Below are 25,951 nucleotides of genomic sequence, written 5' to 3'. Positions count from 1 at the left end.
AACTTTTCTATGTATTCGGAATCTTCAACAGGAGTTAATTCTGGGAACTCCTTTTTTATCAATGTTGCTTCCCATGAAGACTAGCACAGATGGAATATTTGCTCATATTGATGGTCATGAGATATTTTTTGAATTTGTATCTCCACCTGTTTACAAAGAAATCAATGATATAATGAGAAAAATTTCTCATAAAGATAAACAAATAAATTTTCTCAAAAAAGAGATTCAAATAATGAATATTGAAGAGGTTCTTCAAAAACCCTTTTTAAAAGAGAAAATCTCTCAAATAGAAGAGAGTTTTAAAAAAGAAATTTGTAGTGATATCCCAAATGCTTTCTGGGATAGGAAACAGCATGTGGTTTCATTACCTTATGAGAAGGATTTTAATGAGAAAAGAATTCCTACAAAGGCTAGACCTTCTCAAATGAAACAAGAATATTTGAAATTATGTCAAAATGAGATTGACAGTTTATTTCAAAAGAAATTAATCAGAAAAAGCTATTCTCCTTGGAGTTGTACAGCTTTTTACGTTAATAAAAACGCTGAAAAGGAACGAGGTGTTCCTAGATTAGTTATTAATTATAAACCATTAAATGAAGTCTTAATGTGGATTAGGTATCCTATTCCTAATAAAAAAGACTTGCTGGATCGACTGAATAAAGCAGTCATTTTTTCTAAATTTGATTTAAAATCAGGTTATTGGCAGATTCAAATACAGGAATCTGATCGGTATAAGACTGCATTTGCTGTTCCATTTGGTCATTTCGAATGGAATGTTATGCCTTTTGGTCTGAAGAATGCACCTTCAGAATTTCAAAACATTATGAATGATATTTTTTATCCCCATGCTGATTTTGCAATATGTTATATTGATGATGTTCTAATATTTTCAGAGAACATAGATCAACATGTTAAGCATCTTAGAATTTTTAAAGATGTGATTAAAAGAAATGGTTTGGTAGTTTCTGCTCCTAAGATGAAATTATTCCAGACTAAGGTCAGGTTCTTAGGACACAATATTCACCAGGGAAAAATTATTCCCATTGATAGAAGTATAGAATTTGCTTCTAAATTCCCAGATGAAATTAGGGATAAAACCCAATTGCAAAGATTTTTAGGAAGTCTCAATTATATAGGAGACTATTATAAAGAATTGGCTCAGGATTCTGCACCATTATACGATAGACTTAAGAAGAATCCTCCTCCTTGGTCTGAACAGCATACTAGAGCTGTTCGAAAAATTAAATTAAAAGCAAAGCAATTGCCTTGTCTAGCAATAGCTAATCCTGATTGGAGGAAAATTGTAGAGACAGATGCCTCGAATTTAGGATACGGAGGTATCTTGAAACAATATAATACTAATTCTAATAAAGAAGAATTAGTAAGATTTACTTCTGGTTTGTTTAAAAATGCTCAAACCAATTATAGTACAATAAAGAAAGAAATTCTTTCAATTGTCAAATGTATAAATAAATTTCAAGATGATTTACTCAATCAACAATTTTTAATCAGAGTTGATTGCAGTGCAGCTAAACAAGTCTTGAAACAGGATATTAAAAATCTTGCTTCAAAGCAAATTTTTGCTCGTTGGCAATCTGAATTATCTGCTTTCGATTTTGAAATTGAATACATTAAGGGAGAAAATAATTCTCTACCTGATTTCCTTACACGTGAATTTTTGCAGGGATGAATCATAATAATTTTGTTTTACAAAGAACAATATTATTGCAATATCTGAAATTGCAAAGAGCTGTTTTCAACTCCCATGTTGAAATGACAATTTTAAAATGGCCTCATACTCGTAGTAATGTCCTACGATGGGTTCATACCAGAGAGGCATTATTGAGACATTATCAAAAATATGGAACTGATGATGATGAAGACTGGGATATGGAATTTCTCCAGTTGACAATTGACAGGCTTCAATCGGAGCTAATATTATTGTCTACTGCTTAATTTTGCAGAATGAACAGACCACCGGATAGAGGGCGTGGTCGAGGAAATTCTCCTCGAGGCAGGGGTCGTCCAAAGGTGACCCAAGCAGAAGTAGAAGCCTACTTGAAGGCTCAGAGATTGCAATATCCATCTCTGCAAGAGGCCAATTTCGCCTCACCATCATCACCTTCAATGGCGGAGGTAGTTCAAACTGAAGAAATCTTCAGAACCTCAGAATTAACTGAGACAATTATGATCCTGGAATCTCAGGATGAGCAATTCAATGATCCTTGGGAAATTAAGTCCCGATACATGGATATAATGGGATATCCAGTTCCTGAAGGGAAATATCGTCCTTGCTATGAACAAATGCTAATTCAAACAGGATCAGTGGAATTTAGCCACACCTTCGAAAAAGTGGATCAAAAGAATGGTCCAATCAGTTATAGCAAAGCCATAATAAAGATGGTTATTCCAGTCCACAGATGGGGAATTCACCCACAAAAGTCAAGAATTCTGACTATGAAAAAGGACAATATAACTTCCACAATTCAATATAATTATTGGGATTATATTGAAGCTTGGACCAAAGCTTTTTATTATCAAAATCCCAAGAAGAAACATTCTTGGTTTTTCAAGATATGTCCAAAATCTGTTGGACAAAATGATTTTCCAAATTGGTTCAAATCTTGGTGGAATAAATTTGGGCCTCATCCGGATTATCTTCCACAAGATTTACAAGAGGATATGGAGTCCTTCATGAATCTTCAGTCTCAATTATGGGGACCCAATATTCCAAAAGGAAAATTATTCCTTCAAGCCATGTCATGTTGCGGAATCCCATGGATCTGGAGATGGGATATTCAGGTTGCCAAAGATAATTTTGGCTTTCCAATTCTAGAACGATTCTACCAACACAAATGGTGGAAAGGGCTCCAAATTGAAGAGCAGCTATCTATAATAAAATTGAAAAATCAAGAGCTAGCCAAGCAGGTTCAGCAGAGGGAAAAACCCTCAATCAAGAATCCGTTTTTGGAAATTTCTGCTCAAATAAGGGCCAAAAATCCATCCCTTTCTGATGAAGAAATTGTTATTAAAACAATGGATTATATGAAGGATCAATTTTTACAGTCGGTCAATCAAGCTTCCGATGATGCATCCATGACATCAGCCACCAGCAATGAGGCTGACAGCAATCCTTTTACTTGTCTTGCTGGCGAATCTCAAGACCCTTATGAAGAAGATCAACATGAGCCCACATTGGGTGACTTTTGGGACAGCATGGTGGAAATTGTGACCACCCAAACCCGTAAAGGAAAAGAAAAGCGGGACCAATAATGGTTGCTTAGCGTAAAAGCAAAATAATGAAGTGTATTGAAAGCTCAATAATGGAGTATTTTCAAAGTTACTCAATAATAGAGTAAATTTCGGTGGAAAAGTTGGTCTGTCAATTTTTTCCACAGTTGTACAGTTGTATTGTAATAATTTCTTTTCCTGTAGAGTCCTCTATATAAAGGACGCGTCTGCTTTTGTTTAGGTAGGTTTTTGGTTTTGCCCTCTCTCTCTGTAAAAACCAAGCTCTCGGTCTCTCTCTCCCCCTTGTAATATTTGCACTCTCTTTCCCTCTAATAATAAGGTTAGTTCTTTCCCGATCCTCTGTACTGATGTAATGAATTATAAGTGTACTTAAAAATCTAGGAAATTAGATATTCACATATCTTTAATGCATATAAACACATAGGAAAATCTAGGAAGTGATTTATTTAATAAATCCTAGTACTAGTTAGTAAGACTAACTTATTATCCAAGGGGTAAAGTTTACCCTAGCATGTATTGAGCAATGGTTAAAGGAGTGAGGTATTATATACTAGAATAATACTTGAGATGACTATGCTTATAATAATCTATGAAGTACATAGGACTATATAATCTTATACATGTACTTTAATAAATCTAGAATGGTACCTTAGGTGGAAAATCTAGGTTTCCTATTGTCTAATGGATAAAAGTTTCCCTAACTTTTATTGTCCAATGGGCAAAGGTTCAAAGATAGGGCTAGGAGAAAGTAACTATATGAATTGGTAGTTAGGTTTCTCTAACTAATCGGTTGGAAATTAATTCTACTTGCCATGTAGGATTTCTAGCCAAGAAATATAATTTTAAGATTTATTTCATTTACAAGGAAAATATACAAGTGCTTCTACAAGCGTACATATCTTTAGAAAATGACTAGATTGTCCGGTGCAAAGAGATATAATTTTATAAGTCTCAAATCTAATTATGACAGATTATTAGAAATTAAAAAGGAATTTTAAAAGCAAATCCAAGTAATTAAAATAAAATTCAAATATTTAACGAAATTTTTATTTACCGAAAATCAGGGTTGTTACAATGTATATGTACCTTATAAATCTATAGCCCTAGATTTTCTAAAGATATTGTTATATATAGATATGTGTACTAAAGTACTCTAATATAATAATGTAATAGGAACATGCGCTTATTAGATTAGTTTATTAGGAAATCTTGACCTTATAATTTTTTATTGGATACTTGGAAATCTTAGTAGATTACATAGTACATTATGTACTTCTTTATTTATATATATGCTTGGTCATACATATATATACTCACACCTAGTACTAGAGAGAGAGAGAGAGAGAGAGAGAGAGAGAGAGAGTAGCCGAGAGAGGGAGAGAGAGAGAGAAGATAGAGAAAAGTAAGGGAGAGATTTGAAGTGTACCTTGTCTTGATCTTCCATAATCTTCTTACACCCTTCCAATCTATGGTTATACACTTCTCCAAGCAAAATCTATCTCCCATTGTCCTTATATGTTCTTTTAATCACTAAATTTTGTACAAACCCTACTTTCTTCCACAAGATCTTTCCAAACCAACCCTAGAAGTACTAAATCTAGCCATGCAAGCCTAGAACTAGGTGGGAGATGTACAAGCAACCCTTAACCTAACCTATCAAGCTTTCAATCAAGCTTGACAAGTGAAAAAAATCAAAGATAGAGAGAGAGAGAGAGATTTCGGGTGGGGGAGGGAGAGAGGAGAGCCTTGGCCTATAAATAGCAAGCTCACCCAAGTCATTTCTCACCTTCACTCCTTGCTCCAACTTCTCTCTAGAAATTCTAAGTTCCAAAGTTCAAGTTTCTTTAAGTTCTTGAAGTTCTTGAGAGATACCACCAAACCACCTCTAGATCTTTAAAGTAGCCTAGTTTAGTTAGCACAGTTGTTTCTAGGAAGAGAAAATCCAACTCTCTTCCTTTCGAAGCACTTCGGAGCCATTACGCCGCCGATTCGAAAAACCGATGACCTATTCTCAAAACCGACCAACCGCCAAGAAGAGAGGTAGAATCCCTTGTCCCCTAACTCAACGTATAGCGTAGATTCGTATGTTGAAAAATAGGATGTCTTTACTCTTTAGTTCAAAGAATAACATGAAATATTTTTAAGTAGATAAGGTTATCTATCGCTTATAATGTTTAGAATGCATGATGGTTAACAAACTCATTTTGCTAATGGTAGTATGAACATGTTGAATAATAAACTTTTACTTCAATAAACATATGTTGTTTAGAACTTCCCACAAAGGAAGAAAGAACGGATTTTGAAAGATAAGTATTTAACGTTTGATTAGAAGCATTCGTAATTTGATCTTTAGAATGGTTTTGAGCATGATTTGTAATATAGAGTTGAATGATCTTGCTAGTTTAGTTTCAAGATTACAATGAATGAATTATGAGTACGTATGTGAAATGTCCTACCGCGGAGTTGTTGCATGAAAATGAGACACAAAAATCGAGAAAGTAGAGACACGGCACCTAGGGTGTGGTTAATGAAAATGTGTGTTTTGAAAAGGTGAAATATTTTGGAAACCGCAATGTGGCCGAACGTGGTAGCCCATTATGTGGTGTGTGTTTTTGTGTGCCAAGGGAAACCCGGTGTGGCGGAACCATTGTGAGGATACTCGGGAGACCGGAACGGCGGAACCGAGGTTGGGTGTGTGGCATGATTATCCGCGGAGAGGAGCCAATGCAAAGTGTGCCAATGGGAACCCGGTGCGGTGGAACCATTGTGAGGATACTCGGGAGACCGAAATGGCAGAACCGAGGTTGAGTGTGTTAAAACGATTTTGGAAATGTTGATATGGTTATGAAATGTGGAAAATGGTGACACGATCTATGAGGAGTCGCATAAGAGAAACTCAAAAAATCATGGACACCAACGTTAGTTTGGATAATGAATGTGGATGGGTCATTGTTAACTATTTTGTTGAATACGTATGAACTATGCGGAAATCATTGAATTTATAATCGTTTGTTTGTAAGTTAAAGGTTAGTGGGTATGGGTTACTCTATTGAGCTTTTGTAGCTCACGGTGTTACCTTTGGTGACCCTGACATATTATATTGGTGGCGACACTGGTATAATGTGTCAGATCTTATAGATGAACAGGGTGAACTCTACACCTTGGAAGCCTTTGGAGCTGAGGAGCTGGCCAGGATGGAGGAACAGGCGGAGCAGTAGTTAGGAACCCTAGTTCCCTCCCTTATTTGAATAAAATTACTTGTTTAAGGATTATGATGTAATATTGAGCCAGACTCTATTTAGTTTTTTTCAATGAAATTGTCTATTTAATGTTCCCAAAATTAGGGGCGTTACAATTGGCCCCGAAGAAAGTTCTTCCAATTTATCGTATGTTGCCCCCCTAACTCCTTTTTCCCTACACAAGCTCGTAATTATACAAGGAAAAGGCATACTTGCAGTAATCAATGTGTTAGCCCTGAAATCATGTAATTGAGTAAAAATGAACATGGCCCAATCTACCACAAGGTCAACTGCCGTGAAAGCATACAAAATCTCTCCACTTTCCTTGAAGGTTTGTGTTCCGTGCCTCGAGGATAAAGATTGAAATGAATCACTTTATTCAAAAACCTGTAACTAGCTTTGAAATTACCAGGCACATGGGGCATTGAAGCCTTTGCAGGGTCTCGATAAAGGGCCTCATTCACAACTTGCAAATCAATCATCTCATCTTTCCTTGGGTAATTCACAGACTCGGGAAGGGAGCATTGGATTTTCAGATACTTAGCAATATCATCAGGGGCAATTTCAATGTCTATGGCCCCCACCCTTGAAGTAATTTTCACAGCAGGATCATTTTCCCATTCACCTTCAGGAATTTGCATGAACTTATAAAACTCAATAATTGCATTTCTATTATAACCAACTAATCTCTCAGTCCAGAATTTCAAACCTTTATGATTGATGTAGCGGAGGCCAAAGTGATCATCGGGCAATGCCTTGGCATCCGCTTGCCGCTCATTTTTGAATTTCCTGGTGTCCATGCTTGATTCCCAAGTTTTCCTTTTGTCCACTACAATTTCTTGCGGAGTTCTTCTCCTCTTCAGACCCCAAGATCCCGAAGCTTTCCCGGGCTGATTTTCCTCCTCCATTTCGGCCATAAAAATCATCCTCCTCCTCAATTACTGGTTGAGAAGAGGTAGCCTAGTGTGCGGTCTGTTTGATTCTCGGCATTGTAGGCTAATGGTTTGGGGTTTTCATTTTTTTTTAATTTTGGAATTTTTGGATATTTGGATAGGGTTTTTGAGATTTTTGATTTTTGGATGGAAAAAGGGAATGTAGGGGTAAAATATGGTGGAGGGTGGATATATATGTGAAAAATAGGAAGGAATTTTGGAATTTTTTGGGAAAAAGTGGAAATTTTAGATTTGAAAGGGGGAAAGGGTTTACCCCATTTTTTGCTTGTAACCTTGAAATTGGTGGGGAAAAACTTGGAGTTTCTTGAGGGATATGAAGGATATGAATGATTTGGGGAGGAACATGGAGGTTTGAGTGGGTAATTTGAGGTTTAGGGTTTGGTATTTTGGAGGAACAATGAAGTTTTAGTGAGAGGAAGGTTCAGACTTGGGAGATGAGGGGTGGTTTGATCGTGCACTGGAATCTGGACTAATCTGTTTCTGTAGAGTGGTCAGTACCGATACCTTTGATAACCTCCTATTGGTACCAAACTGCTTGACTACGATCTCTCTAATCTCCTCAGTACCGGTACCCCATCTGACATGAGACTATCGATATTAAAGCTGCTAACTCAAAACTTTTACCCTTCTTCATTTCAAACCCCTAAACTTCTAAATACTCATTCAACACACCTCAGACACACCTTTGAACATTGAACACTCATCCCAACAACCCTCCAAACAATAGGTCGCCTAGGTTAAAGCAAAGAACAGAAAAAGAATAGGATGCAAAGCAGGACGAGGTGACACATATGTGGTATGATCATGCAAAGAATGCCTTACGTCCTTTCCTAAGTGCGCCATGGATTCCAAAATGATTCAACGTCGACATCACACACAATTAGACATGGACATGCAATTATTCACATACACTACGAACATGTTTATTGAATGATGGGGATATGGGCAAAACTTGCTCAAAAACTATACTCAACACCTAGACCGTTCAATCTTTACCATGCATGCAAGTTGAGAAGCACAAAAATTCTTAAAATTGCACCAAACTCTTGCCAACTAACAATTATTAAGCATGCAACAAGTCATGAAAAGAACTAAAAACAATGACAAAAAGAAGGATTGCAAGTAAAAAGCTTTATTTATTTTTAAATTTTTTGAATTTTCTCAATTTTTTTTTTGGTTTTTCAATTTTCAATTGTTTTTGGATTTTTCAAATTTTCCACACAAATGAAACAAATAGCACATAGCTAACCCCTCCCCCCAACTTAAAGCAATGCTATGCCCTCATAGCATGAAGAACAAGAGCGAAGAGAGGAAAGTGAGCGAATGTATCTTCCAAGGGGAATGTCAACCCCTAAATACCTCGACCAAGTTGGAGGATTTGATGCCAATGTCTTGCTCCGGCCAAATTTGATGCTTCCAGGGTTCACTCCTTCGGTTCTTCCAACCTGAAACCATAGCTAGTCACACAGGATCATATCCAAGGCTTTATCAGACTAACAACAGCGGCTCTTAGCTGCACCCATGCTTAGGGCTCCTGAATGCCTCACTCACCCTGGTTTTAGGCCCAAACTACCAAGGGTGGTGTGGTAGCATGTTAACCCTGCAGAAGACTTAAGAGAACGACCTTCCACAAGACAAATGACATTAGAACCGCCGGCTCGTGTTATCCGGCTTCAAACCAAACGAAACATAAAAGACATAAAATAAAGAAAACATATAGAAAACACAAAGACATGTAAAACAAATGACAGAAACACCACCTGATCATCACGGGATCAAACGATTCATACTTTTCTTCCCATTTCCTATCGGTGGGGTAAGAAACGGTTGGCTGCTAGATCGTTGAGATTTGTTATGCTAGCGCCTGTTATAAAATTTACCCCTTGACCTCGCCAAACAGTTAAGTCTGGCGTCCCCTACGATCAAAACAAAGCAAGAAAAGATACAACCTAGCGTGCACTCAAGGAAATATCAAATCTCACCCATAGACCTAAGTTGCCACTGATAGGGGCATATTCGGAGAGCATGGATCATTAACAACAAACTATTACCAAGAAGAACTAATTAAAGCCTTTTTTATACTAACACATTGGTGAAATCTTTTACATGTGAATAATCTCCAAGACTTTATTGAAAGCAAAACACAATAAAACGTAACAAAACATGGCAAAACATGATGAAACAAGAAAGAAAGCAGTATGTACAATATATACAGATTTAATATCAGAAGTCGGAGCGTCCAAGTCACAGCTAGACTCTGCCAAACAATGAAGTCCAGCGTCCCCTAAGATCATAACCAGGCAAGCAACAAGATAGAGCCAAGCGTGATAGCATGAGAATATCAAGGCCTAACCTAAGGATCTATACCGCCGCCGTTGGGGCTAATCTAGAAGACGTGAGTGTTTCACTATGAATTACTCCTATCAGAAGAACTAATTAAAGTCCTATGTCACTGATATTAATTTTTGCCCTTCGAACCGGAGCTGGGCACACAATCCTTATTTTAATAGCGGCGTGCGAAGCTTTATATACCCAAGTCAATAGTGGGTGCCCCCTACCCGAGGGCCGGGTCTGACAAACAGTTAAGTTAAGCAGTTACGCTTTTGCTCTCCATGCAAATTAAGTTAACACAATCTATTCGACAGGGTCATCTGTGTAAACAGGATTGACCAAATCCTCATCGGGCTCTCCTATTTCGAAGCTTCCAAGGAAAGGCTTAAGCCTTTGACCATTCACCTTAAAAGAAGAACTGTTACTCATGCTCTCTACTTCTATCGCCCCATGAGGGAAAATAGTTTTAACAACATAAGGACCGGCCCAGCGTGAGTGCAATTTATCGGGGTGAAGATGCAAATGAGAGTTATACAATGACACTTTTTGACCGGGTTCAAAGTTTTTAATCACAGTCTTTTTATCATGGCTGGCTTTGATTTTAGACTTATAAGCACCAGAGTGGTCATAAGCATCATACCTCATCTCCTCGAGTTCTGTCAATTGGAGCTTCCGGTGGGCACCGGCAAGAGGCATACTGAAATTGAGCTTCTTGATCGCCCAATATGCGTTGTGTTCAAGTTCCACCGGCAAATGGCAAGCTTCTCCATAGACGAGTCAGTAGGGAGATAGACCCAAAATTGTCTTGTACGCAGTACGGTAAACCCACAAGGCGTTGACCAAACAAGTTGAATAATCCTTACGGGTAGGGTTAACCGTCTTCTCCAAGATATTCTTAATTTCCCGATTCGCTAGCTCCGCTTGACCATTTGTTTGAGGATGGCAGGCCATTGAAACCTTATGAATAATGGAGTACTTCCTCATCAAAGTGGCAATGGACCGGTTACAAAAAGTGAGACCCTTGGTCACTGATTATAGCCCTCGGCATCCCAAATCTTGATAGAATGTTGTCCCTCAGAAATTCGACCACAACTGAATGATCGTTAATGCGCGTCGAAATTGCCTCTACCCATTTGGAGACGTAGTCAACCGTCAACAAAATGCAGAGGTACCCGAAGGACGAAGGAAAAGGGCCCATGAAGTCGATGCCCCAGCAATCAAAAACTTCAATGATCAAGATAGAGGTTAGAGGCATCTCATTCCGTTGAGTAACACACCCTAAAAGTTGGAACCGAGCACAACCTCGGCAAAAGCCAAAAGTGTGCTTGTACAAATTTGGCCAATAAAACCCGCATTGCAAGATCTTAGCGGCGATCTTTTGGAATGAGAAATGGCCACCACAAGCCTCCGTATGGCAAAACTCGATTATGCTTTGTTGCTTGGAATCTGGAACACAATGACAAACAAGTTGGTCTGCGCAATACTTAAAAAGATATGGATCATCAAAGGAGAACCTTTTCACCTCAGCTAGAAAACGGCTCCTTTCTTGGGTATTCCAATGAGCCGAAGTCAATCCCGTCACCAAATAGTTTATAATATCGGTATACCATGGGGTACTCGAAATGGTCAGCAATTGTTCATCTGGAAACGTGTCTATAATGGGGAGACTCGAAGTAGGATCCTCAAACTGTAATCTCGATAAGTGGTCAGCTACCACCTTCTCAACACCCTTCTTATCCTTGATGGTTAAGTTGAATTCTTGGAGAAGTATAATCCACCTTATCAACCGGGCTTTGGTATCTTGCTTTGTGAGGAGATACTTGAGATCAGAGTGGTTCGTATAAATGATAATAGGACCACCACCGATTAAGTAAGATCGGAACTTGTCAAGAGCAAACACCACCGCCAATAATTCCTTCTCTGCCGTAGTGTAATTCATTTACGCATCATTCAATGCCTGACTTGCATAGTGAATCACATACGGACGCTTGTCCTTCCTTTGTCCCAACACAACACCCACAGCATAATCACTTGCATCACACATAAGCTCAAATGGTAGGCTCCAATCTGGCTGTTGCACAATCGGAGGAGTGGTAAAACTGGCCTTTAACCTAGTAAAAGCTTGCTCACAAGGGGGGTCCACTCGAATGGAACGTCTTTGGCAAGAAGTTGGCATAGGGGCCGAGAGATAGCGCTAAAATCCTTGATGAAACGATGATAGAATCCGGCATGCCCGAGAAATGAACGGACATCCTTCACGCACTTTGGAGTCGGGAGATTGGAAATGAGGTCGATCTTGCCTTATCTACCGCGATACTATCAGAAGAAATGATGTGACCCAGAACAATACCCTGAGTGACCATGAAATGACATTTTTTCAAGTTCAGCACCAAGTTTTTCTCTTCATATCTTGTCAACACTTTCTCTAGATTGGCCAAGCATGACTTGAACGAGTCGCCAAATATAGAGAAATCATCCATGAAAACCTCTACTGTCTTCTTAACCATATCACTAAAGATCACCATCATGCATCTTGAAAAAAGTCCCCGGTGCATTGCACAAACCGAACGGCATACGATGATAAGCGAAAGTTCCAGATGGGCAAGTGAATATCGTCTTCTCTTGGTCCTCTAGAGCAACTTCGATCTGATTATACCTGGAATATCCATCCAAGAAATGGTAGAATGCGTGCCCGGCTATTCTTTCCAAGATCTTTTCGATAAACGGCAAGGGGAAATGATCCTTCCTTGTGTTTGCATTGAGTTTTTGATAATCAATACAAACCCGCCAACTTGTCTGAACAAGTGTTGGCACGAGCTCGTTCTCCTCATTGCGTACAACTGTAACCCTGGATTTCTTTGGTACAACTTGAATCGGGCTCACACATTTACTATCAGCAATGGGGTAAATGATTCCCACATCTAGCAGCTTTAAGACTTCTGCACGTACTACATCCTTCATAATAGGGTTCAAGTGGCATTAGGGTTGTCGGGACAGCTTGACATTATCCTTCAAGGCGATATGATAAGAACAAAGCGTAGCGTCGATCCCTTTAATGTCAGCAATGGTCCACCCTATAGCCTTCATGTGTCTCCTCAATAGATTGATCAACTCCATCTCTTGCTGATTCCTAAGAGAGGAGGAAATAACCACATGATAGGTTTCATTATCTCCAAGGAAAACATACTTCAAAGTGTGGGGCAAGGGTTTCAACTCCAATTTCGGTGGCTCAACGCTAGATGGAAGAACCTTCTTCTCTATTAGGGGAAGCTCTTCAAATTCTTCAAACTTTGGAGTCCAAGAACTAATAGCACAAGCTTCATCCTCCTCATTGAGCAATGAATACAAATAATTCACTTCAAAAGAGTCAAGAAATTTGGCCTCTTTGGCCATAAGAGCAACTTCCAAAGGATCACTATAGAGCAACTTGTCCACGTGTTCTTCTACAAGAGTGTCAATAAGGCTCACTTCATTCACGTTCTCGTCATCCCCATTTGAATACCCACATTAAAAACATTGACCTCCATCTTCATGTTACCGAATGTCATATTGAGAAGTCCATTCCAACAGTTGATGACCGCATCTGCCATGGCTAGAAAAGGTCTCCCAAGAATCACCGGAGTAGAAGCAGTAAAAGAGTCATTTGGATTCGTATCGAGAATCATGAAATCCACCAGATAGATAAATTGATCAACTTGCACCAAAACATCTTCCACTATCCCTCTTGGTACACGAACTCTCTGATCGGCCAATTGGAGTGTGACGCGAGTAGGCTTCATCTCCCATAACCCAAGTTCTTGATATACGGAATATGGTAGTAGATTTACACTAGCACCAAGATCGAGTAAGGCTTGTTCGATACGCCTTACTCCAATAGCTACTTCAATAGTAGGGCTCCCCGGATCCTTGTACTTCGGCGCGATATTCGTTTGTAAGATAGAACTCACTTGCTTAGTAAGAAACATCTTCTTTTGAACATTAAGCTTCCGCTTCCGAGTGCATAGATCATTAAGAAATTTAGCATACAAAGGAATTTGCTTGACCGCATCCATGAGAGGGATATTGATCTTCACTTGATTGAATAATTCATGCAACTCCACATTGAAATTCAGTTTCGCCAAGGCCTTCAAACGATTAGGGTACTGTGCCAGTGTTGGAATAACTTTAGGATCCGGTACACTCTCCTTCTCTTTGCCTTTATCCTTTCCTTCTAGAGTCTCCTTGTTTGCCTCCTTGGGAGATTCCCCAAGGGTTGATGTTGGAATTGAACAATCGATAGGAGGGGGTAACAAGGTAGGTTCCAGAGGCATCACCACTTGATTATCCACCGTCTTGCCACTTCGAAGAGAAATAATAGCCTTTGCTTGCTCGGGGAAAGTCACTGAAGAGCTAGCAAAGAGAAGACCTTGAGAAAGCGCATTAGGCGGATTAGAAGTAGTATGCAGATTAGATTGAGGTTGCGTAGGAAACTTCCCCTTCTTTTGCAGTAACAGACCCACCGTAGTTGTCAACTTGCCCAACTGGTTCCTGATGTCACCCATCATTTGAGTTCATTGTTCATTGAAGATTGTTTGCCCTTGCAAGAACATATTCAGTTGATCCTCCAATGAACATTTTCGGGGGCTATTGCTGAAATTGGCCTGAGTTTGGAAAGGGCTCGGATGGAACAAAACATGGCGAACCTTGTGCTTGAGGAAAACGGAAAACATTTTGAGGTTGCTTCCATGGTAACTGTGGAGCGGGAGGTGGAACTTAAGAAGAACCTGCATCATTTGATTGATTCCATCGGAAGGCTGGATGTTGTCTTGTCTCCAGATTGTAAGATTGAGAAAAGGGATCAAAACGTTGCACTGCATGTACCTCCTCCGAAGCAATCCCATTAATCACATTCTTGAGAGCAGGAATATTGGGACATGCCTCGGTAGAATGGCCCACCATTTCGCATATGACACACACCTCTTCCACTTGATGTACTACTTTCACCTCCTGAGATTGAGCACTCTTCAATTCATACTTATCGAGCTTCCGAGAAATTTCCTCCAAGCGAGTTTCAAAAGCACTTTGCTCAACAATAGAGAATTTCCCAAACCGGTAGAACCTTGATTGTGCATTGCCCACTCTCCAAGATCCGTGAATTGCCATGTTTGCGTTTTCTCTGTTAATGACTCATAATAATCCCAAGCATCCTCAGGTGTTTTTCCCATAAAGTCACCACCACCCATTGTGTCTACAAGTTGCTTACTCTCTTGAGAACACCCCATGTAGAAGTAATTGACTTGCAGATACAAAGGAAAGTTGTGATGAGGAACCGCCATGAGTAAGTCGTTATACCGTTCCCAATACTTGTGAAAAGTCTCTCCATCCTTTTGCTTAAAGTTCTGAATCTGATCCATAAGCAACTTTGTTTGGCTCACCAGAAAGAACTTGGTCATGAAAGCATCTTGAACCTCTCCCCAGTTACGCAATGACCGAGGCTTTAGAGAATTAAGCCATTGTTTCACCTTATCCTTCAAAGTGAACAGAAACAACTTGAGGCGAGCCTGATCGAGTTGATTCTGAGCATGGACGAAGGAATGCAGAACAGACTCAAATTCATGGATATGAGAATACGGATCCTCCAATTCTCGCCCCCAAAATTCTGGAACCACCCTTAGATACTCAGCTTTGAAATCAAATGCATTCCCAGCAGTAGGAGTCGGAATAACTATAGGCGATACTTGAGGACCTTGGTCTGGATTGAGATATTCACGCAAAGTACGGATAACAGGTTCTTCGGCCATTGGGCCTTTGCAATGACTTTTGTGATACAATTTGCGAGGCGGAGAATGGGCAGGATATGCCCGAGCAATACTCCGGATTTTAGGCAGAGAAGAAGAACAATGAAGCCAATTGGAAATAGGGCTTCAGTACACAGGCATACACAAAACAAATACTACTACTACTGCACCTGTTCACACCAAACTTTGCTGAACTTAGAATAAGCTATGGACCCACTAGGCCTCGTAAGCATTTCGTCCTATTTTTGATGGTTCAAATATTTTAAGGCTTTTGCTCAGCTTTGAAATTGAAATAGTAGCTTCAAATAAGATTGAAAGACGAAGGGCTTTCCCCCTTCTAAACAGATGAAACTTGACTTATTCGCGACCACGACGATGCACCAAAGCTGTAATGACCCTGATTTTTGGTAAATAAAAATTTCGTTAAATATTTAAATTTTATTTTAATTACTTGGATTTCTTTTAAAATTCCATTTTTATTTCTAATAATCCGTCATAATTAGATTTGAGATTTATAAAACTATATCTTTTCATCCCGGACAATTTAGTCCTTTTCTAAAGACAAGTATGCTTGTAGAAGCACTTGTATATTTTCTTAGCAAGTTAAATAAAATCCTAAAATTATATTTCTTGGCTAGAAATCCTACATGGCAAGTAGGATTAGCTTCCAACCGATTAGTTGGAGAAACCTAACTACCAATTCACCTAGTTACATTCTCCTAATCTTAGATGAACCTTTTGACCATCTTTGAGCCTTATGAAGCCCTCCAACCCTAGTTGAACCTTTTAGACCTAGGGAGGTAATCATTACACTTCATGTCTAGTCTTTTCAAGCCTTACTTATCATTATTATTCCTTTACCCTTGGATAATAATTGTTAGGGAAAATTTTATCCTTTGGGTAATAGAAATAAGTCTTCCCAAAATCCAAGAAGTACACATAGATTTGACTAGACAAGTCAAAACCAAATCCCATCATTTTGCTTCCATGAATAGTATTCCTAGATTTTTGTAGGAGTTCATGCATGCAAGCCTAGGAAGAATAGCCTTGAACCAAATTCCCCTCCTAGACTTACTTTCCTAGATTTTCCTAGATGTACATATATATATATATATACACATACATACTTGGTACTAGAGAGAGAGAGGAAGAGACAAAGAGAGAGAGAGAGAGGAGAAAGGGAGAGAGGCCAAATGGGAGAGAGAGGGAGGAGTGAAGTCTGTGCTTGTGTTTTGGGCACTTTTACAAGCTACCCTTTTAGCCCTTCTCACACTCAACCTAAGTACAACATGACAACCCATTTCTAGAATTTATTTTGTCCTTTCTTGCAAGCAAGCCATCCTAGGACAAGACAAGACCAAAAACCCTTCATGATTTGTCATTTCAAGGCCATACCTATCATAATTACCCCTTTACCCATTGGACAATAATTGCTAGGGAAAAATTTATCCCTTGGATAATAGAAGTTAGTCTTGCCAATGGAAGGCAAGATTTTTGCTATAAATAGTACCTCTCACTTACCATTCAACTCACACCTTCCATCCTTTAACTTCTCTCTCTAGAATCCTTGCATTTGTTCCTTGTTCTTCTTGTTCTTAGTGTTCTTGAGTTTTTCTTGAAGTTCTTCAAGAAACTCAGCCTAGGCTGCCACCAAACCACCACTCGACCACCCTTTCGATCCAAAAAATTAGTAGTTTTAGTCAAGATCTAGTTTCGAGAGAAACGTTTCTCTTTCGAAGCTACCGGAAGCTCACCGTAGGAAGTCACTCCGTCCGATAGCCGACTTACTTTTCCGTAGCCGTACCCACCGCCAAGAAGAATGGTAGATTTTTCCGTCCTCGTTATCTCTAAGTATACGTAGATTACCCTTACTTACTTCTCTAAGTATAACTAGAAGTAGTATATTACTTGTATGTTTGAAATGCATGTTAGTTAATAATCTTATTTTTGCTAATGGAGATATGAACATGTGGAATAACCAGCTTTTACTCCAATAAACATATGTTGTTTTGAACTTCCCACAAATGAGGAAAGAACGGATTTTGAAAGATAAGACTTTATCATTTGATAGAAGTATTCGTATTTTGATCTTTAGGATGATTATGATCATGTATACATGAATTGTTTGTATTACTTGTTGTGTGATAAAACATAAGTGATTTTCACTCCAAAGGCGTCCGTACATGTGGCGTTATGCTTTAAGTGGTGATTTGAGCATGATTAATAATATAGAGTTGGATGATCTTGCTAGTTTAGTTTCAAGATTACAATGAATGATTTATGATTACGTATGTGAAAAGTCCTACCGCGGAGTCGTTGCATGAAAACAAGACACAGAAATCGAGAAAGTAGAAACATGACACCTAGGGTGTGGTTAATGGAGTAATGTGATTTGCAAAAGAGAAATGTTTTGGAAACTGCAATGTGGCAGGACTTGGTAGCCCATTGTGAGGAGTGCGTGTGTAAACTATTTTCAAAAAACCCAATGGGAACCCGGAGTGGCGGAACCATTGTGGTATACTCGGGAACCCAGAGCGGCGGAGCCTAGGGATGAATTATGGTTTGGTTATCTGCGGAGAGGAGCCAACGCAATTGGTTTAATGATTTTTGAAAACCCACATGGGAACCAGACCGGCAGAACCATTGTGAGGATACTCGGGAACCCGGAGTGGTGGAACCGAGGGTTTTGAATTGTGAATTGGTTATCCGTGGAAAAGAGCCAATGCCAAATTCAATGTTTTTTGTGTGCCAATGGGAACCCGATGCGACGGAACCATTGTGAGGATACTCGAGAGAGCAAAACGGCGGAACCGAGGTTGGGTGTGTTAAAGACGAATTTTGAAAATGTTGATTTGGTATAAAAATGGTGACACAGTCTACGAGAAGTCGCGTAGGAGAAACTTAGAAAAATCATGAACACCAACGTTAGTTTGGATATTGAATGTGGATGTGTCATTGTTAACTATTTGTTAGATATGCAAGTACTATGTGGAAATTGTCAAACTATGATCTTCTGCTTGTAAGTTAAGGGTTAGTGGGTATGGATTATTCTATTGAGCTTTTGTAGCTCACGGTGTTACCTTTGGTGACCCTAACATATTATATTGGTGGCGACGCTGGTATAATGTGTCAGACCTCATAGATGAACAGGGTGAACTCTACACCTTGGAAGCTTTTGGAGCTGAAGAGCTGGCTAGAATGGAGGAACAGGTGGAGCTATAGTTAGGAACCCTAGTTTCCATCCCTTTTGTAATGAAAGTAGTCTTATGGAGGTTGTGATGTAATAATGAGCCAGACTCTATTTTGAAGTTCCAATAAAATTGTCTATTTAACGTACCCAAAATTCGGGGTGTTACAAAAGCCTTGGATCAAATTGATAGATTGTGAAGTTTGACTACGTATCCCATTCAGGAGACCATTGCAGTGCACCAAAGCTGTAAACCTGTGATCTAGCTGCTAGATTGTGACTGAGATTCAAAAAGAGACTGCCAACGTATCCCATTTTGGAGAATCAGGTTAAAACGTAGTTCAGGCCAAGGTTACTCTCGAGTATTTACTTCTCCTTTTACACTCTAACTTTTGCCTGGTACCGCCCATTCAGGTCTTCGGTCTAGCAAGCTTTCGATAATTGCCTAATCATTTTTTCCTAGACCGCCTTCACAGGTTCTCGATCTAGCAAGCTACTCTAACTTTTGCTTAGAACCACCCACCCTTGTGGTTTTGCAGCCCAACAAGCCTTTCTCAAGGATAGTAACATTTTGAATTGATCCTGGTTGACTATGGTAGAGAATCCATTGCCGTTGCAATCGGTGATCTTGGTTGCTCCTCCAGACAAGATGGCTTTAATAATGAAGGATCCAGAGCGCTTCAGTTGCCTTAACTACCCCGTTTTTCCTGTGGATGGTAGACTGTTGAATTGATGCATTTGAATCTTGAATTTGTCAAAGAATTGCAGGGGTTCTCCCTCATATTTCAAGTTTAATTGAAACTACTATTTCAATTATAGGCTGAGCATGCCTTTTGTCTTCCCTTTCGGCGAGGGAATGCATTTCCTTGGGAACATTCCCATTGAAATCTATCCCTTCATCGTCAGGGTGGACACAGTTTATGTAAAAGCCAGCGAAGTACTTAGAAGCAAAATAGTTCATTCAAAAAGAAAGCCCCTCGGGGTTGCCAAGTATAGCAAAAGACACGAATTGAAAATAGATGGTACGACATGGAGGGTCAAGAGGCACAAACTCCGACTCAGAGCTAGACTTAGACAGACCTAACAGACATTGTGTCACTCTCAGGCTCAAAAGTGTCAATGCAAAATAAACACGATTTGAAAATGCAACTTTTATAGTTACCTATGGCTTCCTCATAGAGAGGTAGGATCTAGAGGATGTAAGGCCCAAGCAACATCACTTCAGCTTCCTTAGCTTCTTCGACCAAATCTACTCGGTGCTCCCTTGATCAATGGACCTCAGCCCGTCAGTCCGCTCCCTTGCTTGATCGATCAAATTATCAGCTAGTGCTCTCCAGCTTTCAGCCCCATCTTCTACTCTACAACCTACGGCCATCATGCTAACCTCGGGTTCAGACAGGATAGACACAGTTGGTTTGCGTCAGTTTTAAGGGACGATATAGTGGCTAGGGTTCAATATGGTGGAGCTTGGGTTGATTTGAGAGGAGGTGACAGATATCTGACCAACCAGAGGGTCAAACTTGTGTTGAGGCAAGGAGTTGGAGATGACGTTGGGCTTTGGCGGCATTTGAATAGTGTCATTATCAATGAGATCTTGAATCTCATGTCAGAGACATAAGCAGCTATCAGTGAGATGGCCATGCATTTGATGGAAGGCACAGAAGTGGCTAGCATTGTAGTTGGCAGGTAGGACCTTGGGTAAGGAAGTTGGGGTCAAAGGCTTGAAATGCTCAGATTGGAAAAGCTTCTCCATCACAGCAGACAAAGACGCCTCAAAGGCAAAGAAGTTCCGACGTTGGGTTCGGTGTCGGCTATTTTGAGCATTTTGAACTTGGTTGATATTGGCAGTATAATTGGAGTTGAAAGCTGGAGCATCGCTCCCACTTGTAGTTGTATTGGAGTAGTTGTTGTTACCAAACAATGCGCTACTATTTCTAGAACAAAGACGCAACTTCGCTTTCTTTGAGGAGGGCTCTCCCTTATGCAGAATTTCACTTTGCAGTGCATCTTCAATGGCCAAACCAGACTCAAAGAAAGTCTCAAAGTTTGCAGATGCTTGAACCAACACGAGATGCCTGGCATAGTCGAGTTGCAGATTTTTGGAAATGATGCGAATCTGATCCCTCTCTCTCAGGCAATCAGTCATTAGGGCGGCCTTGCCCATCCACCTTTTTATAAAATCAACAAAGGACTTCTTTGCTTCCATATTTGTAGACTCCAACTCTCGAGTGGTCATCTCAAGTTGAGAGTTGTAATTGTACTGCAAGACAAAGGCAGCCCCTATGTCTTCCCAAGTCCTTCTTTTGGAGACGTCGAAAGACAGAAACCATTGAAAAGCCGGGCCAGAGAGCGTTTGAGGTAACATCTGGACCATCACATCATCCTCGACCCCAAACAACTTCATAGCAACATGATAACCCAACAGATGAGTCTTCGGGTCACCAGTCCCATCGAACTTGGAGAAGTCTGGCATTTTAAACCTTTTGGGTAGCTTGGCATTCGGAAAAAGGCAAACCCGGTCCATGTCCAAACCTGCTAGCCCCTAGTTTTTCAGATTTGGAGACAGTCTCCTCGAGCTTGGCCATCTTGGCTATCAGAGCAGCCATTTCAAGATTTTGAACAACTGCTTTAGGGTGAGCAATTTAAACTTCGAGCTCGGGATTGGCTCTCTCCTCCTCAGCTCTTGGCTTAGCTCTCGGCGAGAGTCGCTCATTTATCAGTGCTTGCAAGTTGGCCATAGAAGCCTCAGCCTGATCAGCCCTTTGCTGCATGATGCCCATGTTATCCTGGAGGCCTGCCAGTATAGCGGCTTGGTCTTGAGGAGCATCGGCCTGTGGACACCTCCCAAACGGGGCGTCGCCATATAGATTGATCATCGTTGGTTACTTGTTTGGTTGTTTGCTTCATAAACCAAGATCGTGGATATTCCCATGGCTAGGAACATCGCCCCACGATAGCAATTATCATCAAAACAGAGTCGCCACCTAGTTTATGAAAACTAGGAAAAACAGATATAGATTTCGGGTACGGGAGCCAAAAGTACAATGAGGGGAAGGTGTTAGACACCCCTCTTTGCCCAATCATGAGACTAGCCCATAATTGTTCGACATATGATTAAGCTTCCTTTATTTGATTCTAACACATAGTCTATTTTAGCCTTTAATAGTTGATAAGGTGAGCCAGTACAATAGTTGAAAGCATGCATCAAAAGGACAGAATAAAACAAGATGTCCCACAGAGATGGATCTCGCGGCCGGTGAATGGATGTCACGGCCGAGAGACCCTCCTGGTTCAATGTACCGATCGATGGATTGAAGATCCAGCCGATGTTCTTCCAAACACCAAACTAAATAATTAACAAAGAACTAAAACACTACGATTAGCATGCATAAACTGAAAATAAAACAAAACAAAGGCCCCTGGGCCTCACCGCCTTGATCCCTCAGTGGCTTGATTGCTTCGGATTATGGGGGATTGACTGATTTGCTTCTCGAAAACCATAGGGTTAGGGTTCGTCCTTCGGGGTTTAATCGCGGCTGCCTTCGGGAGGTTAGGGCTTTTGTAGATGGGATATGAGAGAGTATATTTGTAGAGTTTCATGGCCTGAGAGGGTGTATGAACATATTGATTTTGGAACCCTAAGGCCTCTTTATATAGGCATGGGGTTGACTCACTCCAACTAATCACAATGGACGATTGAGATTGGAAGTGTAAGGCAACTCTAACTATTCATGGTAATCTATTTATGTAGCCTAAACGCATCGGAATTTGGTTGCTAGGGTTTTGGTGATCGGATCAAACATATAACAGAACATTCCAGAATTTGGCAAATAGACGATCTGGCAGCTGAGCAATTGATCTGGCGGCCAAAGGATGGATTAGGCGGCAAGAATAGATCTGGCTACCGAGAATTGATCTCTCAGGGAGATTTTCGAGCAACATGTTTCACAAGTGAAAGAATGATGTTAAGGCCGTGAGATCAATGTTATGGCCGAAAGATAGATTTTCCTAGGATACTGTATTTCTATCTGAAAGGCTATTTGGCTCTGGATTGGGTCCTCTAAGTGGCTAAAAGTACTCACCATAAGTCCATGGGTTCACGAGAAGTCAATCAGCAATCACTGTATCCATTCATCATCGGAATGGTCCCCAAGGTGGGACTTGAAATAATCGTTAGGCCAAATTGGGGTGTCTACAGATGCCCCTCTTTGACTGAACTTTGACGGATCGCGAGACATGTTTAAGTAAGAGTGAAAGCTGTAAAAGCAACTCAACTTGGTCCAATCACTATTCCAAGGGTTTTGGAAAAAGGTTTTAGTTATGGTCGGGTCGGCAGGCTTCCTACGTATTCCACAAGGGAAATTAAGACCAACCATAGTTCGGGGCAATAAAGAAAAATAAAAATTTTGGAGGATTGAGAATAGAAGACATACCTTCGGGCTTTAAAAGCCGTAGTGCAACGTACCTGGGCAATACTAGGATTTTGGCGGAGAGTAGTTGAAGGAGCACAGAGCTGCCGGGGAAATTTTTGCGGAGAGCATCTTCAGAATTTTGTGGTAGATCAATACACAACGGGTGAGTCATTTACTTTTCTTGATCATCCTTACTTTGACTAAGGAGAGCTCAGTAGAGTAGCCTATCCTTACAAATGAGGTTGATGGAATAGATGTAATTGGGTGGAATCCAAACCATCTCCTGGAGACAATCGAATGCCGGTTTTTAAGATATGGGGAGCACAAGGCCAGTAACTGGAGCGTGGAGCTTGAGATGAGAAAATCGAGGCACAGAGCCGGTTATAATCATAAGGCGAGAGCCTGAGGAGTCGAAGTTTTGGGCTTGAGGTGATAAAACCGAGGCGTGGAGCCAGTTGCAATCATATGGCGAGAGCCTAGGATGTTTGGAGCTTGGAGCTTGATAGAACCAAGGCATAGAGCCAGTTGCAGTTTGAAGGTCTGTGCACAAAGCTTTCCTATCATAAATTTTGGCATAGAGCCAGAGGATCGAGGTACTGGACTAATCAATAAAATCGAGGCGTGAAGCCGGTTGATTATAGGATTTACCTGTTTCATGAGTGAGAAGAGGGATGCAAAATATAGTATGTATATGATGGTGATGGTTAGATATGATAATGGATACGGTGATGTAATTGATGCAGACTCGATGTGAACAATGCAATATGTGCACAGGCCCGTGCGTGTGTGTTTGTTTTAAGCATAGAGCTTCTTTCAAGTTCTAGACTTGAGCATTCAGAGCGTAGAGCTCGAGTATTCAGATGGTAGAATCCAAGCATTCAAAGTATAGGCTTTAAGCATCCAATACGCAGTGGTTGGGCATTCAACCGTACAGCTTGAGCATTCAAGTACAGAACTTGAGCATCCAGTACAGAGTGGTTGGGCATTCGAAGAGCTTCGAGCATTCAAAATCTTGGATTTTGAGCATTCAAAAGCAGAGCTTGAGAATAGATGATATCTTATTGATTGTGGCGTGGAGCCTATTGAGATAATGGGCTTGGAGCTGCTGATAATGAGCTTAGAGCTGTTGATTAGCGGGCACGGAGTGATTACCAGTGTAGAGCTGCTGAGATAATGGTCAGGGTAAGCATGGGCGTAGAGCCGCTGAGCGATTGGTGAGTATAGAGCTGTTGAGTGAGCTTAGAGCTGCTAAGCGATAGTGAGTATGGGCATAGAGCCGCTGAGTGAGTGGGCATAGAGCCGCTAAATAGTGGGCGTAGAGCCGCTGTGATAGTGGACTTGGGCATAGAGCCACTGGGTGAATGAGATGGCGAGCGCGAGGCTGCTGAATACGAGGCTACAGAGCTCGAGGTGTAGAACTTACTAGAATGGTAGTGAGCACAGGCGTAGAGCCGCTGAGTAACTTGATCATGGAGCTGCTAATAGTGAGCATAGAGCTGTTGAGTGAGCTGCTAGGAGGTAGTGAAACTGTTAAGATGGTTGCTAAGTAGGCGAAGCTGCTGAAGCGGGATAGAGAGCACGAGGCCATTGAATGGTTATAAGCATAGAGCCGCTTGAAGTATGAGATAGTGGGTGTTGGGAATGCCTTGTATTCTTTAGTCCCACATTGGTTAATTATGTTGTTCCTGTTTTTGTAGCCTATTATAAATAGGGCTTTTGGGGGACTTCTAGGAATTATCTTTTGGGCTTTCAGATTGTGGCCTTTCTAGAGTTACGGATTATAGCCGGCTCTTTGTATCTCTTCTTCACGTTGGTTAGTGAATCCTCTCTCTCCTCGCCCGTGGACGTACCCATCTTGGGGAACCACGTATATCTTGTGTCTTTGTGATTTCTTGTTTAGTTTTCAATTTCTCGTTCTTAGTTTGCATTCATAGCGCTCGTTACAACAAACTGGTATCAGAGCCTTAGGTTGCAAAAACTAGGGTTTCGTTTCCGATTGTGGCTATGGCGGCTAAATTCGAGATTGCGAAGTCTGATGGGCAGAGCAGTAGTTTCAGTCTTTGGAGAGTAAAGATGAAGGCTTTGTTAACCCAACAAGGATTGCACAAGGCTTTGTCAGGCAAGACTAGTTCTGGAATTAAAGAGGAAGATTGGGATGATACGGATGCCAAAGCTCTGAGTTCTATTCAGTTGAGTCTGGCAGATGATGTTCTTCGCGAGGTGGAAAAAGAAACTTCAACAGCAGGAATTTGGCTGAAGTTGGAAGGCATATATATGACGAAGTCGCTCACCAACAGGTTATATCTCAAACAACGTCTCTATACGTTTCGTATGCGAGAAGGTATACCTGTTAAGGATCATTTAGACGAGTTCAATCGTATTATTATGGATCTGAAAAATATTGATAGTAAAATTGAGGATGAGGACCAAGCCCTAATTTTGCTATGTTCTTTACCACTTTTGTATGAGCACTTTGTTACAACCCTATTGTATGGCAAAGACATGATATCTATGGAGGATGTTAAGGCCAGCCTATATTCGAAAGAATTGAGGAAAAAAGTGTCAGGTGAGGGTGATGCGCATGCGGAGGGTTTGTTTGTTAGGGGAAGAACAACAGAAAAGGTGGAGTCGAGTAATAGGGGAAGATCCAGGTCATCAGGTAAGAAGAAGGGAAAGTGCAATTATTGCAAGAAACCCAGGCACTGGAAAAGTGACTGTTTAAAACTCAAGGAGAAGGAAAAAGAAGACCAGAAATGGGGTAAAGTAATTGCTGAAAGTTCAGATGAGTCAGATAATGTGT

General features: G+C 40.5%; 3 protein-coding genes across 3 annotated transcripts; all 3 read right to left on the bottom strand.

Moving 5' to 3' along the window:
- Nucleotides 1-10,078: 10,078 nt before the first annotated feature.
- Nucleotides 10,079-10,726, bottom strand: LOC131306768 (uncharacterized). Its single transcript, XM_058333192.1, has 2 exons — nucleotides 10,639-10,726; nucleotides 10,079-10,536 (listed from the first exon to the last, which is right to left on the bottom strand). The coding sequence occupies exons 1-2, from the start codon at nucleotides 10,724-10,726 to the stop codon at nucleotides 10,079-10,081; spliced, it is 546 nt and encodes a 181-aa protein (XP_058189175.1).
- Nucleotides 10,727-12,754: 2,028 nt separating this feature from the next.
- On the bottom strand, nucleotides 12,755-14,085 carry LOC131306767 (uncharacterized). Its single transcript, XM_058333191.1, has 2 exons — nucleotides 13,314-14,085; nucleotides 12,755-13,176 (listed from the first exon to the last, which is right to left on the bottom strand). Exons 1-2 carry the CDS (start codon nucleotides 14,083-14,085, stop codon nucleotides 12,755-12,757), a joined length of 1,194 nt encoding a protein of 397 aa, XP_058189174.1.
- Nucleotides 14,086-20,345: 6,260 nt separating this feature from the next.
- Nucleotides 20,346-21,212, bottom strand: LOC131306766 (uncharacterized). Its single transcript, XM_058333189.1, has 2 exons — nucleotides 20,900-21,212; nucleotides 20,346-20,746 (listed from the first exon to the last, which is right to left on the bottom strand). Exons 1-2 carry the CDS (start codon nucleotides 21,210-21,212, stop codon nucleotides 20,346-20,348), a joined length of 714 nt encoding a protein of 237 aa, XP_058189172.1.
- Between the last annotated feature and the right edge of the window lie 4,739 nt (nucleotides 21,213-25,951).

Source organism: Rhododendron vialii, chromosome 11a, assembly GCF_030253575.1.
Source record: "Rhododendron vialii isolate Sample 1 chromosome 11a, ASM3025357v1".
Classification (NCBI taxonomy): Eukaryota; Viridiplantae; Streptophyta; class Magnoliopsida; order Ericales; family Ericaceae; genus Rhododendron; species Rhododendron vialii.
The sequence above is the reverse complement of the archived record's forward strand: the minus strand, read 5'-3'. Positions and strand labels throughout refer to the sequence as shown.

Bases quoted from the DNA above. Each gene is read 5' to 3' on its own strand.
- LOC131306768 (XM_058333192.1), bottom strand. From the start codon at position 10,726: ATGGCCTGCCATCCTCAAACAAATGGTCAAGCGGAGCTAGCGAATCGG. The intron at 10,537-10,638 runs GTAAGGATTATT...TCTATGGAGAAG, and splicing joins GAAGACGGTTAACCCTACCC to CTTGCCATTTGCCGGTGGAA.
- LOC131306767 (XM_058333191.1), bottom strand. From the start codon at position 14,085: ATGCCTCTGGAACCTACCTTGTTACCCCCTCCTATCGATTGTTCAATT. The intron at 13,177-13,313 runs GTAACATGAAGA...ATCCTTTGGAAG, and splicing joins ACTTCTCAATATGACATTCG to TTGCTCTTATGGCCAAAGAG.
- LOC131306766 (XM_058333189.1), bottom strand. From the start codon at position 21,212: ATGCCAGACTTCTCCAAGTTCGATGGGACTGGTGACCCGAAGACTCAT. The intron at 20,747-20,899 runs GCAAGGCCGCCC...TGGCCATTGAAG, and splicing joins TTTTATAAAAAGGTGGATGG to ATGCACTGCAAAGTGAAATT.